This window comes from Hyla sarda, chromosome 3 (assembly GCF_029499605.1).
Source record: "Hyla sarda isolate aHylSar1 chromosome 3, aHylSar1.hap1, whole genome shotgun sequence".
Taxonomy (NCBI): domain Eukaryota; kingdom Metazoa; phylum Chordata; class Amphibia; order Anura; family Hylidae; genus Hyla; species Hyla sarda.
The window spans coordinates 122536681-122556038 of record NC_079191.1 but is presented as its reverse complement, the minus strand read 5'-3'; the positions used below and the strand labels follow the sequence as shown (position 1 = coordinate 122556038).

General features: G+C 40.9%; 1 protein-coding gene across 3 annotated transcripts in view; it reads right to left on the bottom strand.

Annotated features, from left to right (window-relative positions):
• Positions 1-3301: 3301 nt before the first annotated feature.
• The window catches only part of MED12L (mediator complex subunit 12L), a 627340-nt gene continuing 611283 nt past the window's right edge, over positions 3302-19358 (bottom strand). For 2 of the 3 annotated variants that reach the window (XM_056564946.1, XM_056564945.1), the window contains exons 44-45: positions 9695-9776; positions 3302-4682 (exon numbers count right to left, since the gene is read on the bottom strand). In XM_056564946.1, the coding sequence (XP_056420921.1) occupies positions 4630-4682; positions 9695-9776 (135 nt within the window). In that variant the 3' untranslated portion in view covers positions 3302-4629. The remainder of the gene's footprint in view (positions 4683-9694; positions 9777-19358) is intronic. The other variant, XM_056564947.1, reaches the window with a different exon arrangement.

Below are 19358 nucleotides of genomic sequence, written 5' to 3'. Positions count from 1 at the left end.
TTAGAATTTCAGAATTGTTTTTGCTAATGTTTTTTAATGTTTTCATATATATGAGTGTTGATCCTTAAAGGATAACATTGATATAAAATGTGGTACCTGCATCCAAATGGATGTGCTGTTTTCTTGAACATATGTGGCCTATTGAGAATAAGGACACAGGCTCTTCACAAATAAATGTGAAATGTCTAAACCAACAGAGATACAACCTGTAACATGAAGAACCAAGTATCACATTCAAGTATCCGCCTTTCAGAGGTCTTTGCATCACATCAATACTTGGTGGTATAGGGGGCACATTGGGTTTTTTGCACACCTTTGTTTTTGTTTGATTTAAAAAAATATTGGGTACATATATATTATCCTAAGAAAAGTTAAGTTTTAGCTAGTGCATATCCTCAATACATACTGTACTTGTGGTCTGATGCAGAGGAATATCTGTAACTGGGGAGCAGCACCTTAAATATGTTTAGCTCTATCCATATTTGTGAAGTGTTGGTGTGGCACCATAGTCAATCTACTCTGATGCATCAGGCATTGGTGGGTGGAAATCCTGGCTGATCCATGCCTGATTCATCTTCACAAAGGTCAGTCTATCCACATTTTTTGTGGTCAAATGAGTTCTCCTTGGGGTGACTATGGCCCCCGCCGCACTAAACACCCGCTCTGATGGCACACCACTGGCCAGGCAGGACAGTTTTTCCATGGCAAACTCTGCTAGTTGCATCCACAAATCAAGTGCGGCTGCCCCGAAGTCCAGCGGTTCTTTATGGTGTGTTGGCATGGTCATGTCAAGGTATGCCACCACATGCTGGTTCATGTCCTGCTCCAGGTCTACCTGCTGCTGATGAGTTGCTTCACTATGCGGATGAAGAAAGCTACTCATCAGCGACTGTAGACACAGGCTGTTGCTGATTGAGCTGGTACTGCTCAGGTCATCCCAACCCCTTCCCAGCAGCCATGGCAGTGGAAGGTGAGCGCAGAGGGCCCCCCGAGTCAGACCTGCGAGAGGATGGACGATGGCGCAGATAGGCATCGGCCAACTGACTACGTAGGATGTCTCTGTAGTAGGTCAGTTTGTCCTCCCTCTCAGTGGGTGTAAAAAAGGCCTCCATGTTATGCTGATAGCGAGGGTCCAATAAGGTGGAGAGCCAGAAGTCATCCCGCTGCCGAATGGTGACAATTCGGCAGTCACTACTCAAGCAAGTAAACATGCATCGTGCCATTTGTGCAAGTGACTCGGAGGGACTCCCTACCTCCATCTCCACTGCATACTGCCCCGGTGTGTCCGGGTCCTCTGTCTCGCCTTCCTCATAACCCTCTAGCTGCTCTATCTGCTCCTCCTCTACTGTCAGATGACTAGAAAAACCGCCCATCATGCAAAATCTACACTGTGCTCTACTGTGCCCCTCCCCCTCCTCCTCCAGTTAACCCCCCCACAGGGCTCATGTGGCCGTGAGATGAAGGTGCCACTTTTCCAGTGCCCTGACCAGCCATTGTTTTCAACACATGTTGTAGTAGATGAAGCAGTGGAATGATGTTGTTCATCCTGTAATCCTGGCGACTGACTAATAATGTGGCTTCCTCAAAGGGCCTGAGCAAACAGCAGGTGTCATGTATGAGCTGCCACTGGTTGACATTAAAGTTACACAGGGGAATCCCCCTATCCCCTTGGATCATCAAGGAATCGGTAATGGCTTTTCTCTGTTCGTATAGTTGGTCCAACATATGAAGGGTGGAAATCCAACGTGTGGAAATGTTGCAAATCAGACTATGTTGGTGGGTCCCATTCTGACACTGCAGCTCAAGGAGGGTGTTCTTTGCAGTGTATGAGTGGCTGAAGTGCATGCAAAGTTTCTTTCCCATTGTTAGGATGTCTTGCAAAAAGGGGAAACACTTCAGGAACCGCTTCACAACCAGATTGAACAGGGTCACTGAGACTTGTCCGTGCAGTGGAGGCTGTGGACACGGTGGAGGATCAGGAGGCAGTGTCACAGGACCAATGGCCTGAGAGCATGGAAGCGAAAGCGGCGTGAACTGTCCATGTTGCTGTTGTGGCTGTGCAGGAACCACATTCACCCAGTGGGCCATAATGGACATGTATTGTCCCTGCCCGTAGTTAAAGTTCCACACGTCGGCTCTGCTGTGCACTTTGTAACACACTGACAGGCCTGGGACTGGCCCACCTTCTCTTGCACAAAATTGTGCAGGGCTGGCACTGCCTTTTTCGCAAAGAAATGATGGCTTGGGATACAGAATACTGTATTCTACAGTTAACACTACAATGAAGACAATTATTGACAGCAACAGGTAAAGAATTTTGTTATTACCCTGAATCCTTATAGATGAAGAAATTGATGGTTACAAAAGCAAAAATCAATGACCGTGTGTAAGATCTCGCTGGTGTCATTGCAATAACTAAATCTATTTTATTATGCTGGCTCTGACTTCTGCCTATGACCATTAGGCTTGTAATTGAGGCATGTATGTGCATTAGTGGCTGTACAGGAGTGCATGCCCCTTGCTACAGTTGAGCTTTCATGATGTTATCAGTATGTGACAAGACCTAGCAGACAAATCACACATTACCAGGTCTAGAGAAGGTAGACAGCTAAAACCTCTGGCACTGCCTATCTCAGAGGATGCAAAAAATGGGGAGGTAAATAATCAGCTTTCCACTCTTATTTTCCCCGACAGGAGACGCCAGAATATCATAGCCCAGAACACAGAGCCCAATGCAAGCAGGTAGATCAGTGCTCTTTTAAGGAACTATTAAATGGCTTACCTATCATGTACGCAATCCAGAGATTGTTAATGCAGCCCTCACCTCCCCCCCCCCCCCCCCCCCCATGGGTGAGATGTGCAACCGACAAACAATAGTTCATAAACATTTGCTAAATGCAGGACAATATCAGCCCCTAGGTATTAAAAGGTGAAACTAGTGGATGGGCAGTAAGGTTGTTTCTAGGGTATTTGGATATTTGAAATAGAAGTAACATACAGTAGCTATAGGGTCTGACTACATGCAGGGTTTGTTTGTAGTCAAACCTTTGTATAACAATCTTAATCAGGACAATGTGCAGTGTTTGTATATTTTCTTTTAGACTCACTGGTTCAATATAAAAATGGGGGGGAAAAAGACACATAGCCATTAGGTGAATCCACAGGAAGTGCAATTCCTGCAGATTTTGCCTGTGGATTTGTTTTGGGATAATGGGGAGATCAAGACCTGTCCAGAGGAAACGTTGCCCAGTTGCCCATAGCAACCAATCAGATTGCTTCTTTTATTTTGCAGAGGTCTTGTTAAAAATAAAAGAAGTGATCTGATTGGTTGCTATGGGAAACTGGGAAACTTTTCCTCTGGACAGGTTTTAATAACTTTCCCCCAATGTGCAGAGGAATACAGTAGCAGAAAAGTGGACTCACACACTGCAGAAATAGCACATGCTCAATTTTGTGGATTTTTCAGAGATTTTTACTGCAGATTAAGTCAATCTGAGTGTAGCAGAGGTAACAAATGTAACATAGGATCCAGCCTTATAGTGGTGCTCCACCTTAAGCAGTTTTCTAACAAGCCTATGCTAATAAATATCTAAGTTGTCTACGTTTAGCTGCAACATTTCAAAATTGTCCTGGCTACCCACCCTCTATGACTATACATTCTACTGATTTTATATAAATCTATAGAAAGAGCTCTGTCATTTAACCACAAACTATTGCCACTCTTCAGCCTATAGTCAGTGAGGCGGACTCTAAAATATTACGAACCTGCAAAATTATCAATTTCCTAACATTTTGTCATAAATGCAATTAAAAGTCCTTGAAATGAGTTGTATATTTTCCAAATACAGTGTTTGGTTTTATTCTAGAAACAGTGCCCCCTTGTCCATTGTCTGTATCTGGTACTGCAGCTTAGCCCCATTCACTACTAAACACAGTCCATGGACAAGATTTGTGCTGTTTCTGGTGAAAAGGAAGAGGCTTTTTTCCAACCTCGTGAATATTACTCCAACTAAATAAATGTGCTACGTTTATTCACATGAGTAATAGTCCAGAATGATCCCTGAGACAAAGACAATTTAAGCAGTAAAGCAATATATTGTGTTACCATTTTCAGGAAGCGCACATTTATCAGTGCTAAGTATTGGCTTTACATTTTCAACACGGAATTGTCATGTATACACACCATACTACTCCAATGAATCTGAACAGCAGAATGCAGGAAATATGAGCAATGCAATAACACAGAAAACATTATAAAGAGGCTCTAAAAGTTCATAAGGTAAAGAAACATCTATGGGCTTTCATAAGAAGGTACAGTAAAATCTACCACTAAATACAACGTAGAAGCCCATATTAAGTTAAAAATCCAAGTCGTCATTTTCAGCTCAGTAGTTTGGTCTTTTTTACACGTCGTATACTCATATCCACAATGTCCTTATTTTCATAGCAGCAAAATTAATAAAAAACACAGACCACTGTTTTTTTTTTTTTCAGGTCTCCAAGAAAAACATTAGCAAATACCAAAAACTACCTCCTGCGAGGCTATCCATACACCCAACAGAATAAGAAAAAGGATTATAACATAAAATTTCAAAAATGCACACAAAAAGCATATATTTCCATTAAAGTTTAGAAACTGGAAGGCTCTCCATATAAATTCATTGTTTGTTGTGGCTGGTTACCTGTAAAATAAAAACATAAAGAAAACGTGTCATATATTGAGAAACACTACTAGCATCAAAGATTCCATCCCAGCATGCCTGGACAGCCGTTAGTTGTAGTTGTGCAATATTTGGAAGTACACAATTTGGAGATCACTGCATTACAATTTTTGGGGCAACCATTTTGGATAGGTCAGTGGTAATAAGCATGAGAATGGAAAACGTGGCACTCTATTGATAGGTGATAATTCTGAAGTTTATTTTGCAATCCACAATGTAAAATACTGTCGTTTCGGTCCCACAGGGACCTTCCTCAAAGTACGGATTGCTGCGGAGGCTGGGGGAGGATCCGACCCATAGGCCGGGGAAGAATGAGCTGTGAGAATAGCGAGCAGCATCGCTGGAGGTCGGCGCTGCTCACTATTCTCAAAGCTCATTCTTCCCCCGCTATGGGCCGGTTCCTCCCCCAGCCTCCGCAGCAATCCGTACTCTGAGGAAGATCCCTGTGGGACCGAAACGTCAGTATTTTATATTGTGGATTGCAAAATAAACTTCAGAATTATCACCTATCAATTGAGTGCCAAGTTTTCTATTCTTATGGTCTATTAAGGAGTGGGATCCTACTTAAGCCCCATATAGAGTGCCTCTTTTTGCCTTTCTATAGTGGTAATAAGCATGACACGGCAACCCTCTACAAAATTATGTAAAATTAATAATCTGGCAAATTGTGCTACCTCATGCCCTAAGTGAAAATAAATCAATAAAAAAATGGAAAAACATACAAGAACACAGACGCAATATGCCATTCAATATGATTGCAGACATTTCTTCTGGTCCATTGATGTCTTCATCTGCCAATCACATAACATAACTTCCTGTCTCAGTAATTTCATGAAAGGAATTAAATGTAATGGGGGAAAAAATGGCGCTGAAGTGCTGCTACCAGAGATGGATCTAATGTTGACTTGCTTTGGAATATTGTATCAATACGTATATTTATTGACTCATGGGCAAAAAAAAACTATAAAAAATGGAACATCACACTGGAAAGACATTTCGGCAGGCAACTTTCCCATTCTCAATAGCAAAATGAGGAAGAACACATTCTGATTTGTTTAAATGTTCTATGTTTTTGTTTTTTTCTTTTTTTTATGTATTTTTTTCAATAAATATATAAAAGTACATCTCTCAAAAACAAAATACTGGGTCCAATAAAACTGTAAACTAATATATCTGTCATTTCTTAGTGTAAAAGTTATCCTGGTCACTTGTCACAGAGGTGTAAACTACTTTACAACTGTATAAACGTACACATTACAACCCAAGTTAGAAAATGACTACAGATCACCATAAGGTTATTAAGCAGCTGTATTCTATATATGCTGAATAGAAAAGATATATTGTTATTTCTCAATTTCTTTTTCGGCCAGATATTGAGTGGTATCTGTATTTGATTGTTCTTATGTCAAAGACAATAAAGTGGTAAATAAACACATTTACAAGGGGAATGAGCAGTGTCTGTAAATGGCTACTCGGGTTTGTGCAGGCGAGGCAAGTAAAATGACACACTTCTTACAAACTCACATGGACTTGTTATATAACTGAATGCAAATAGTGAGAAATACAAATAAAGCATCTACAGGCTTCTCCAGAATCTCAGCTGCCTGGCAGCTAACCCTTCTCAGACCTAAAGATTTATAGCTATTCCAATGCCTTCTTGAGACCTTACTTATGCAACTATAAGGCTAGGTTCACACTACGGAATATGGCTGGAGATTTTGTGTGCGTCCAGCAGACATTGCCAGCCCCATAGACGGAAATGTCTGCGGCGCGGATTCCACATAAAGGATGAGTAAGTGTATTTCTGTGGCAGAATATACGCTGCTGACATTTCACAGTGTGCACTAAGCAGCAGAGTCCCATGTGCCAGCCTAAGGGCTCGTTCACACAGACGGATCCACAGCGAATTTTATGCTGCGAATCCACCGACAGTGTGCCTCTAGATGTGCCTGCTCTAAGCGGCAATCCACCTCTACGAGTGTGCGTGTCGCTGAGTACTCGCACACATCACGTCCACTTCCCCTGCCCCCTAAGCTAGGCCGAGAGCAGCCACGATGTGAGAGAGTTTACTGCGCATGCGCGCGGCGACTCACACATTGCGGTGTATCTGCTCATAACGGCAGATTGCCATTCCGAGCAGTCACATCTGAGGCCCACTTTAGGGGTCCATCGGCGGCGGATCTGTAGCATAAAATATGCTGTGGATCCGCCCGTGTGAATGAGCCCTAAGGCTAGGTTCACACGGCTGAATTATGCAGTGACATTCAGCTGCAGCAGAGTCCCATTGATTTCAACAGGATTGTGCTGCACTCTGCACACGTTTCTGCAGCATATGCAGAAAAAATAGACTTGACTATTCATTATGCCAATTCAGCTTGGAAATGTACTGGCAGAGCATTTCTGAGCGGTCCTAGTACCCAATCCGCCTGTGTTTTACGGATGGACATTTCACACATTTTTGGCCGTGTAAACCTGGCCTAACTGCGCATTCTACCCATATATAAAGATAATTCCAATACTGAGAAAGTTCTGTATGTTTGTAGCACTTTATAGAGCAACAAATATTTTTTTTTAAGAATACTGGTGCAACCAAAAAGCTGACTCACATGTTAGTTTATATATGAATCTAGTAATTGGCATCTGTAACTTGTGTCCCTAGGCTAGTGTTTCCCAACCAGGTTGTCTGTTGCAAAACTAAAACTCCCAACATGCCCGGACAGCCTACGGCTGCCCGGGAATGCTGGAAGTTGTAGTTTTGCAATATCTGGTTGGGAAACACTGACCTGGATAATTACTGTTTGTATATATCTAGCTGCTCCAGGACTTGGGAGACAAGTCCAGGACTTGGGAGACATCAGGTGCTATGATCCACATTAGGCTTATGTGATTGACCCTTCGATAAATGATAAATGAGCGCTGCCACTTGCCAGGAATCCTCGCATAGGCTGCAGCAGACATATTTTCACTTGTTATTTTTCAGCAATTAAACAGAACTTAGTTCATTCACATTTTTTGGATGTACTGTAACAAAAAACCTTCACCCAATGAAGTTTCCATGAACTCTCTGTGCATATGCCAAAACACACAAAATCAGGAATCTCAAGACAAACTCTGTGTCCTAGATTTTTAGAAACGGAATATAAAAAAAAAAAAAAAAAAAGTGAAACAAAGCGTAACTGTGATTTTAGTTGAGATCTAAAATACATGAATTAACTACATATTTGTGTGAAAATAAGCCTTTCCACGGGATGTGTGGACTAAAGGGACATCCAGTCTAAGAGTCCATTTTTTATTTTTCTATTAGTTTTATACAGGGACTATGGTGGATTTAGCAGTAAACTTTTTGTGGAAAATGTATAGATTTATATTTTAAAGGCCTAAAACATACAAAAAAAAAAAAAAATAAGTAATCCTTAGGTAAACTATATTCAGTACATAAGGCATCCAGGCATCTTGGAAGAATGTACTGTCTCGTACCTTCTGTATTGTCAAAAGTGTTGCTATCATTAGCAGCACGGCTTCCCAAGATATTTTAGCAAAAACTGATGTCCAGAAAGTAAAAGTTATAAAAAAATAAAAATAAAAATATCCAGCCTTTAAACAGGAAAATCAAAGTTTTGGAATGGCCAAGAGTAAAGAATAGTATCCCAAATAATACTACTGGAATGGTCAGTTTCAGATGGCTGTAATGTGGCTGCAATCCGGTGTTTGTATTACGTAGGCAAGAAACAGACATTACTTTTATTTTCAAAAAGTTTTATTAAAGGTTTTGAGGGCAGAAAATGAGCCAGTAAGGGCTTGTTCGCACAGTAGTTGTGCTCCGGTAAAGGGAGGTCTGTTGGCCAGTCCGTTGAAAAGATAGGAGTTGAGTGGAGAAAAAAATAGTGCATGTCCTATTTTTTTTCTCCACTTAACTCATGTAAAATACTGGACACCCGTCGGGCATTATTCAAGTCAATGGGATTCATAGGGACCTGGTGGTGTCAGTTTTGCTTTGACCTGGTTAGGATCCAATTGGGGCAAAAAAAGAGCCGGCTAGACCCTGAACAGTTCAGAGCACAACGGCAGTGTGAACCTAGCCTTAGTCAGTCAGTCTGTAATTATTGCAAACATAAGAAATAATACTATATAATCTGAGGAGTATTTGTGCTGTTGAAACAAGCATCAACCAAAATCAAGAGTCAACCGTTTTGAGAGAAAGGGACTGATCGCTGCAGATCGGAGCACATCCACGAGCATGAAATTAGAAGTGGGGGTGGTAGAGTAGGAACCTCTCTTTAGAGTTCAAAGGTTAATGATAAGTAAATTAGTCATAATAAAGAAAGAGTTATTAAAACTCCAGGAGGTACCAGCAGGGACTGAAGGAACAGATATAAGGGGAGACAAATAAAGACATACAAGGGGGAGTTAAGAACCCTACATATGTAAAGAGAGGAGCGATAAAAAAAGAAGGGGGACATTAGAGGGAAGCGCCTAAGTATGTTATTCATGGCCACCAAGTAGTATCAAAATTTTTTTGCAAATCTGTAAGGATACTAGTCATTAGCCATTATCCAATCCAACTAATATTTGACCAAATGTAGGGGAATGGAATTAGTTTTCCAGCTCATAGCGATGGCCATCTTGGCGGCTTCCACAAAATTGCAACCACATTTTTTGCAGCCATGTAAATAAGTGACACTACACTTAAACACAATGAGTTAGGTTTGAGTGACATCTGAGGAGTGAGGAGAATGCTACCGCACACTTCACCCAGCTGTAATACACAATCGCAGTGGCACTCAGGAGTGGGGCCCAGTGCAATCCAAACTTTTGATATGTCCAGACAAGATGGCAAAAGTTTTTCTAAATGACAGTTGCGCTTTAAGGAAAATTTTTATCTCCACTTAAGTTCTATCTTTGCAATAGTAGGAATTACCACCAGCATGGTTGGATAAATAAAGAGTAGACTCTAGAATAGAAAACATACTCACTTGAAAGCTGTTTCTGTAGTTGCCTGACTAAGGCAGCGGTTTGCTGTTGTTGTTGAGTCTGCTGTAAACCTTGTCTTGAGAACTGAAAAATAAATGTTTCAAAAAAAAAAGTTTACTATATAATGTAGGTATTGTGGCATTTGTGTTAGCTTTCTTATGTACAATAGTCAATATTGGAGGTACAATTCAATTGAGGAATGGACAATACTAGGATTTGACAAAAACGAACATCAATTTTTGCTTTACTTTTCTAGAGTTTTTTGTTTTGATAATGATATAGGTAATTTTAATACTTATACTTTTGCACTACATTTGTTATAACTCTGTTTTAGTACCATAGAGGGAATAGTCCTCTTCAAATACATACAGTTAAAAAAGGTAAACAATAGCTATGAAAACCTCGACTCGATGGAAGACCAAAGTTATTTTTCCCAAGCCTGCTCCTCTGAAAGGTGAACTAGTGTTCAATGAGCAGAATAACTCATGAGGAGCAGGTGGCATATTTCGCTTTATGTACCGAGGTAAATTATTGCTAAAGGCCAGATGTAAAACTGTAGTGATTGGGATACCCCCTGCATTCATGACAGTATATCATAGGTGATTTATGCCAACGTAGACAGTTAAGAAATCTACTCGATGTTAATAGCGAAACTACACATAAAACTATAACAAATAACATCACTATACTGCCCACAAAACAATATTCTCTAAATTTGAGACTAAATAAAGACATAAGTTGCAATGATAACCAAGTAAAAAGCAGGAGTAATATGCAACTTTGTTTTACCCAAAGTGTTTTCTTAATGAATTGATGCAAAAGATCCAATACTCAATTGTAACACAATGGTCCTGATTTACTAAGAATGTTGTTTTTTTATTAGATTGTAATGTTGTTTCAGACTTGTATGACTCTGGAAAGTTCTGATTATCTTTTTCTTGGTGGGAATCTCCAGCCATTTATTCACAGGATTTTGTGTGGATTACATAATAAAAGTTGGCTTGTGGAAATACACCCATTTTCCCAGGGCCACACCACTTATCGAGTAAACAGTAACATAGTATATAAGGTTGAAAAAAGACCAGATCCCATCAAGTTCAACCTATAGCCCTAATGAGTCCCTACTGAGTTGATCCAGAGGAAAGCAGGTATACATAACCAGCGATGTTATCACTCTTTGAAAATGCATCCAGACCCCTTTTGAACTCTTTTACAGAGTTCACCATGACCACCTCCTCTGGCAGAGAGTTCTATAGTCTTACTGTTCTTACAGTAAAGAACAAGAGATCTCTGTAAGGTCCCCTGATATATTTATACATAGTTATTAAGTCGCCCCTAAGCCTTCTTTTTTCTAAACTAAATAACCCCAATTCTCATAATCTTTTTGGGTACTGTAGTCCTCCCATTCCCTGTATTTCTCTGGTTGCCACTATATCTTTCTTGCACACTGGTGCCCACTAGTGATTTGTACAGCGGTAGAATTATTTCCTTGTCGTGGGCATCTATGCCCCTATTGATGCACCCCATGATTTTATTTGCCTTGGCAGCAGCTGCCTGACACTGGTCACTACAGCAATATTTACTGTTAACTAAGGCTCCCAAGTCCTTTTCCATGTCAATTGTCCTAAGTGTTCTCCCATTTAATACATAATCAAAGCCCGGATTTTTCCTCTCCATTTGCATTACCTTACATTTATCAGTGTTGAACCTCATCTGCCACTTCCCAGCCCAAACCTCCAACCTATCCAGATCCATTTGTAACAGTGCACTGTCCTCTATAGTGTTTACCGCTTTACAGAGTTTAGTATTATCTGCAAAGATTGCTACTTTACTATTCAACCCCTCTACAAGGTCATTAATGAATATATTAAATAGGACAGGACCCAATACTGACCCCTGTGGTACCCCACTAGTAGCAGTCACCCAATCAGAATAAGTACCATTAATAACCACCCACTGTTTCCTATCACTGAGATGGTTACTGACCCACTTACACACATTCTCTCCCAGCCCAATCCTCATTTTATGCACCAATTTTTATGTGGCACAGTTTCAAATGCTTTGGAAATATCCAGATATTTTTTTCAAGATATTCCAAAATAGCATCTCTTAGAAAACCCTCAAACAATTTACATACAACGGAGATTAAACTAACAGGCCTATAATTCCCGGGGTCACCTTTTGACCCCTTTTTAAATATTGGCACCACATTTGCCATGCGCCAGTCCAGGGGAACAGTCCCTGTTACTATAGATTCCCTGAATATAAAAAATAGGAGTCTGTCTATTACATTACTTAATTTCCTTTAGAACACGGGGGTGAATGATTTTTTGCAGGCGGCACTGTACTTCTTCCTGGGTTAGACAGGTTACCTGTACTAGACAGTTTACCTTATCTTGCTGTATTTCACCTGGCATGTCATTTTCCTCGGTGAATACAATGGTGAAGAATTTGTTTAACCTCCCTGGCGGTATGATTCTGTCTGGAAATTTGTACCAAAAGCGGTACAATTTTTTGCATTGAAATTTCACATCTCCCCCCATGACATTCCCCCTTCCTTGTCACATTCCCCCCCCCCATATCACATTCTCCCCCTCCTTGTCACATTCCCCCTCCCTTGTCACATTCTCCCCCCTCCTTGTCACATTCTTCCCCCCCTGTCACATTCATCCCCCCTGTCACATCCCCCCTGTCCCATTCCCCCCCCTTGTTACATTCTCCCCCCTCCATGTTACATTCCCCTCCCCCTGTCACATCCCCTCCTTGTCACATCCCCCCCTTGTCACATTCTTCCCCCCCTTGTCACATCCCCCCCCCCCCCTTCATGTCACATTCCCCTCCACCCTGTCACATCCCCCCCCCCCCTTGTCACATTCTTCCCTCTTGGCACATTCCCCCCTCTGTCACATTCCCCCCTCTGTCACATTCCCCTCCTCTGTCACATTCCCCCCCCCCCCCCCTTCTCACCTTGTCTTGTCCTGCAGCAGCATACAATAGGTTTGCCGGGCAGATTTCAAACCTAGTGTATTTGCTGCAGAACAAGTCCTTTCCCCTTCAGCCAATCACTGACTTGAAACCACTGCGGCCGGTGATTGGCTGAAAAGGGAAAGGTCCTGTAAGAAGAATAGTGAAGAGGGAAGGGACCAGAGCGCACGGAGGGGAACGGCATCTGCAGGGACCGGGATTAGGTAAGCAAAAGTTTTTTTTTTTTTTTCCTCCTTTTTACTTTTACACTTAACTCAGTGTTCTACCAGGGGGCCTCCAGCTGTTGTGAAACTACTACTCCCAGCATGCCCGGACAGCCTTTGGCTGTCCGGGCATGCTGAGAGTTGTTGTTTTGCAACATCTGGAGGCCCCCTGGTTGAGAAACACTGACTTTTAATATATTTTTTTACCTGCTCTGGCCGGCCCCCGCCACGGGAGCCGACCCGAGCAGATAATCACGTGTTTTCCCGGGGGCTGCATCGCTATATCGCAAAAAGTAAAAATTACGATTCGATTGCTTTTGCGATATATTGTGCAGCCCGCACAGCAACTCTGCAATTCTAACCCGAGCATGACTCGGGGTTACCGCTTCTAGCAACGAAAATTAACCCCGAGTCACGCTCTAGAATACCACTAGGCTGGTTAATATATTTGCTTTTTTCGTGATCCCTGTCTATAATTTCTTCCTCATCATTTTTTAAAGGGCCTACACTTTCATTTTTGACCTTCTTGATATTTATATCGTTTCAGAACATTTTGGGGTTAGTTTTACTCTCTTTGGGGTTTGGTTTAACTCTCTGTCTCTATTTTTGCGGCTTTTATCTGTTTTTTACATATTTTAAATTTTTCTCTATAGCTGTTTAATGCTTCTTCAATGCCATCCTGCTTTAGTAGTTTAAATGCTTAATTTTGGTCATTTATTGCCCCCTTAACATTTTTATTCATCCACATTGGTTTTCTTTTATTCCTGACCCTTTTATTCCCATAAGGTATATACATCTTACAGTGAGAATTTTAAATATTCTTAAAAGTCTCCCATTTAGTGTCAGTATTCTTGTTTTTGAGGACATTATCCCAATTTATATTGTTAAGGGCTTCTCTGAGTTGATCAAACTTTGCCTTCCTAAAGTTCATTGTTTTTGTGGCACCTCGCGAGGTTCCTTTATTGAAGAACAAGTTATAATGTATTATATTATGATCACTATTTCCTAGGTGTCCTTCTACTTGCACATTAGTTACTCTGTCAGGTCTGTTGGTTAATATTAAGTCTAGTAGGGCGCCCCCTCTGGTCGGGCCCTGCACAATTTGGGACAGATAATTGTCTTTAGCTATAGTGAGAAACCTGTTTCCTTTATGAGATTCACAGGACTCAGTCTCCCAGTTTATATCAGGATAGTTAAATTCCCCCATTATTATCACATCATTCTGATTTCCTGCCTTGTTTATTTGCCTCAGTATGTTTATTTGCCTTCCATTATGTTTGGTGGCTTATAGCAAACCCCTATCAGAATTTTTATTTGCCTTCCATTATGTTTGGTGGCTTATGGCAAACCCCTATCAGAATTTATTTATTTTTATCTCCATATATTTCTATCCATAATGACTTCACATTATCGTTTCCCTCCCATATATCCTCCCGCAGTCCAGCCTTCAGATTCAATTTCACATAAAGATCCTCCCCCAAACTCCTCTCCCCTTCTTTTTTGGCCAATCCTTCCTGAATAGACTATATCCCTGTATGTTGACCGCCAAGTCACAGCTATCGTCCAACCAAGTCTCTGTTATACCCACTATGTCATGATTCTCCTCAGACATTATCAACTCCAGTTCCTCTGTTTTATTGGACAGACTTCTGGCATTAGTCAACATGCAATTCAATGGTGTATGTTTTTTCTTCCTATGAAGCCTATCCCTATTAACTATTCTAACCCCTTTTTCCACTCTACCCCCAGTTACATTAATAAGTTCCCCCTCTCTATCTACACTATCTTACCCATCTATGTTGTAGGTTCCCTCCCCCCCCCCCCAGTCCCTAGTTTAAACACTCCTCCACCCTTTTATCCATCTTCTCCCCAAGCACAGCTGCACCCTCCCCATTGAGGTGCAGCCAGTCCCTATGGTAGAGCCGGTAATCGACAGCGAAGTCAGCCCAGTTCTCCATGAACCCAAACCCCTCCTTCCTACACCAGCTTCTGAACCACTTCTTTACCTCCCTGATCTCCTGCTGCCTCTCTGGTGTGGCTCGTGGTACAGGTAATATTTCAGGAAATATTACCTTGGAGGTCCTCGCCTTAAGCTTGAGGCCTAAGTCCCTGAAATAATTTTTAAAGACACTCCACCTACCTCTTACTTTGTCATTTGTGCCAATATGTACCATGAATGCTGGGTCCTCTCCAGCCCCACCCAGCAACCTGTCAATGAGGTCCACGATGTGCCAAAAGTGAGCGCCAGGTAGACAACACACTGTTCGGCGATCCCAGTCTTTGTGACATATCGGTCTGTTTGTCCCCTTAATAATTGAGTTCCCCACTACCAGTGCTTGTCTGGCCTGCCCTGCGCTTCTCCTTCCATCCCTACTGGAGCAGATACCCCCCTGGCAGTCAGAGGCAGAGTACTGCACCTCCATCCCACTATCCTTGCCCACCTCTACCCCAGAGAGTACTTGCTCAGTGAGCAGGAGACTCCTCTCCAATTTGTCAATACGTCTTAGTGTTGCCAATTGCTCCACTAGATCCATGATCTGGGCTTCCAAATGAGCAACTCGCACACATCTCACACAACAATATGCAACCTCAAACTCTTGTTCAAGGATTGCATACATCGTGCAAGATGTACACCGGGCTGCATTTTCCAACATGAAGGCCATCTACTTATGGGGATTTCACAGACTAACAGCCAAAAACTGACAATAACTATAACAATTAAATTCTCTGTAGACCTTGTGAGTTTAAAGTATCTACAGTGTAAGGAAAGTAACACTCACAGTGATCTGAAACTCCTGCTTTCAAACTTCTGTTTTACAACTCTCTTTTAGCTGACTCTCTTCCAAAGCAACACTCAGACAGAGCACGCTCAGAACTGAGTCCCACACAAAGATTTAAGCACCTTTGACCAATCTACCCCTCCCCCTAGATGCAGAGTTTTGAAGGTTATTTTTGGCACATTGCGTCATAAATTCTGACACGGACAGAATTTGTAGCACACTGTGGCGCACAACTCGACAAAAACAGGTTGGATCCACAATATTAAATCAGAGGTTATATATATATATATATATATATATATATATATATATATAGCAACAGGAGAATACAGCAGCATATAGATAAAACATGAGTATATAGATAAAACATGAGCATATAGATAGAACATGAAAAGCTATACAGCTGTAGTGCAATAAATGAAAATATGAAATTCTTTGGTTGCATGTATATATATATATATATATATATATATATATATATATATATATAGTCGCAAACAAAGAAGTAAGGTAGAACGGCAGTCACCAGTGGCAGTAAAGTATCAGCATCCATTTACTGCAGGAATGAGTACACACATACTATATAACTAGTAAATAATCCATTCATCCACACATAAATCTGTGTCCTTAAATCTTGGTTCCCAGGTATTTTCCAGGTTGTGGAATTATCAGAATTTTGCATGGGGGATATTACAGTATATATATATATATATATATATATATATATATATATATATATAAAGTTAATAAGTTTTTAACAAACCCCATTCAAAGATAATGTAAAAAAGATTGTACTTTAGGTATACCGTGGTCTTTGAAATATTCAGCTCTATATGCTGCAGATGTTTGTACCTAAATTTGCATTAAAATCCACTGTAAAATATAAAAGATTTTGGTGCAGATTTTCTTGTGCGTTCCACAGTGTATACTCTATATTACACTGTGTTTGAACGTGGTCTAATACATTAATTCTTTACAGCAGAAACATGGATAGAAAACAAGTCTGGAATATCCCCCTACTCAAGGGGAAATACAATATTGCCAGATGTAACATGAAATATTTATCAGCCTTTTGAAGATTTATAGCAAACTCTGACAAGAAACTTAATTTTACTTGCCATAAAAATAGTATCCAAGTAACTTTATTCATTAGGTAGGAAAATAAAGTTGCTTATCTTATATGTAATACCCCTATGATATCTCATGATGCGGCCCAGATATATCAGTCTGTCTATATCTGTCTAAAACGAAAACTGCCAAATGACATTACCCCAGTAACAGCTCAGCTTTCATTTTACCAGCGTGCATGAAAATATGAAAGCTGAGCTGTGATTGGTTGCTGTGGAAGATCCTGACAAATTGGGTTTTAGGCAGATTGATACAGTAAATCTTGGCCATCATATTATTTATTAAGACATCCTTACATTGCAGTGTTGTGGTATATTATGTTGCCTTGAAGAGGTATTCTGGAAATTAAAAAACTCAGATTGCTGGGACTGTATAAAAAAAGAATAAAAAGGGATATTTACTAATCCCCGGTCATGCATAAGTGCCCGTTTCATCTGTTTCCTCTCCCCTGTTGCTTCTGTCTTCAGCATTCTTCTGAGACAAGAGCTCAGAGCAGGACCTTCTGGCCAATCACTTACCAAGACAAGGCACCACTGTGGCAGGGTAAAAACCTGGCAGACCTAAATGTGGTAGCTAAATATGAATGGGTAAAGTATGTAGTGCAGAAAATCAATAGTCCATTATAGTCAAATCCATTATAGTCTCATGGTGACAATGACGCTGACACATCTGGGCCAGCTTATAGGAAACGTCTCATTGTTATAAAACATTTTTTACATGTCATACATTTTATAAGTATAGGTGCAGGTGCTGAGACCCAACCAGTAAAATAAAGGGGCAGAAGTGTTCAGCCGAGCCAAGTATCCTGCTGTTTCTGATTGGCTTTGCCCTCTTCAGAGACCTGAATGAGCGATTCTGATTGGCTTTGCCCTCCTCAGAGACCTGAATGAGCGATTCTGATTGGCTTTGCTCTCCTCAGAGACCTGAATGAGCGATTCTGATTGGCTTTGCTCTCCTCAGAGACCTGAATGAGCAATGTATGAGCTCATACACTTTATGGATTTGTACATATGTTTGACTCTCCAAGAAAAACTGAGCATAGACATTGAAAAAAACAAAGGAGAACAGTGCTCAGCTGGAGGGGTGTTATCACCCATCCTCCTACCAGTTAATACCACTGACAAGCCAATATTATATGTCAAACATTTTCTTGTTTTTATTTATTTATTTATTTTTTTTAAACAAGATGTGTTAGTTAAGTGAATAAATACGAACATGCATCTATATGTCTACACTCTACACCTTCAATAAAGCACAGAAAACATTAATAGTGCAGTTCAGTTGCTGGAGACGTGCACTCTCAATGGCTCAACATTGTCAATGTGATTCCATCACTGCACTGTGCCTCCTCTAGCCAACTACAGAGAATGGCAGGGCAGGGAACCCTTGTCACACAACTTCACCATAGTTTGGAAAAGTTGATAGCAATGCTCACGCTAGGAGCCCCAGTGGGACTGGCACAAATGCACCATTTGCCTTAAATGGGCACTGTCAGATACAAAAACATTTGATATGTTGTAAAGCATGCAAAACCAATATGTTTTGCAATTGCTTTCATTAGAAAATTTTCAGTATTTCATACTGAAAAAGCCAGTCAAATAACTGCCCCCCCTGCCTGCTTGGACACATGCTAGTCCTGCTGTGTCCATGCGTCATCACCTATGTCATGGACACTCACAGGGCTCACAGGTGGAGGAAAAATCCTCCCACTGTCAGCTTGTGTCCCGCTATTGTCAGTGAGGACAAGCTGGGAGTTGTAGTTTTGCTAATGCTTGGGGAGATGTGAGCAGACAGCATACTGAGGGAGGGGGCGGAGACCTGCACAGTGAGGCCACACCCCCTCCCTTTGAGAGGAATTCAGACTAGTGAGCTGAATTAAAAATGTAATAAAAAATATATATATAAAGGTGATAGACACATACAAATTAGATGTACATGGTCAATTTTTTTTTTGTTGGATCTGACGGGTATGCTTTAAGGTAAGTCTCTCTTTGTGGGCAACAGGCAGGTTAAAACCAAAGAGGTTATTTTTTTGATGCAGTTGTTTTTTGCGACAATATTTTGCACCAAACCATATAGAACATTTTTACAAAGTGACATTGGAAGTCGTGATTTCAGTTGAAATTATGCAGTGTTCAGGAATTTATGATTTGGGACTTTTCAGTTTGTCGCATATTTTGCCTCAACTACGCTTATTTAGGTGCAATTCTACACCAGTCCTCAGTTGGCTTAGAAATTGACTGTGGACAGCATTATTAAAAAGTTGCACATTTGTCGCACAGGTTAAAAAGTCGCACAAAAAGTCGCAGAGAAATGTGATCAGCACCAGATTTATCACATGTCCTGTGCCATGTAAAAAAAAATTGGTGCAGGTACACAGTTTCCAACACGAAAATTAATGGAGTAAAATGACGTTCACCTCCTCCACTTTTCATGCATACCCCCCAAAGTCATCATTGTAGCAAATGATGTGTGCTTATATCCCAAAACCCTGGTGCCTTATTCCTTATTTTTCTCCAGTATCTGTACGCATTTAAATTCGACAGACAGCCTATGATAGTGTAGATGCT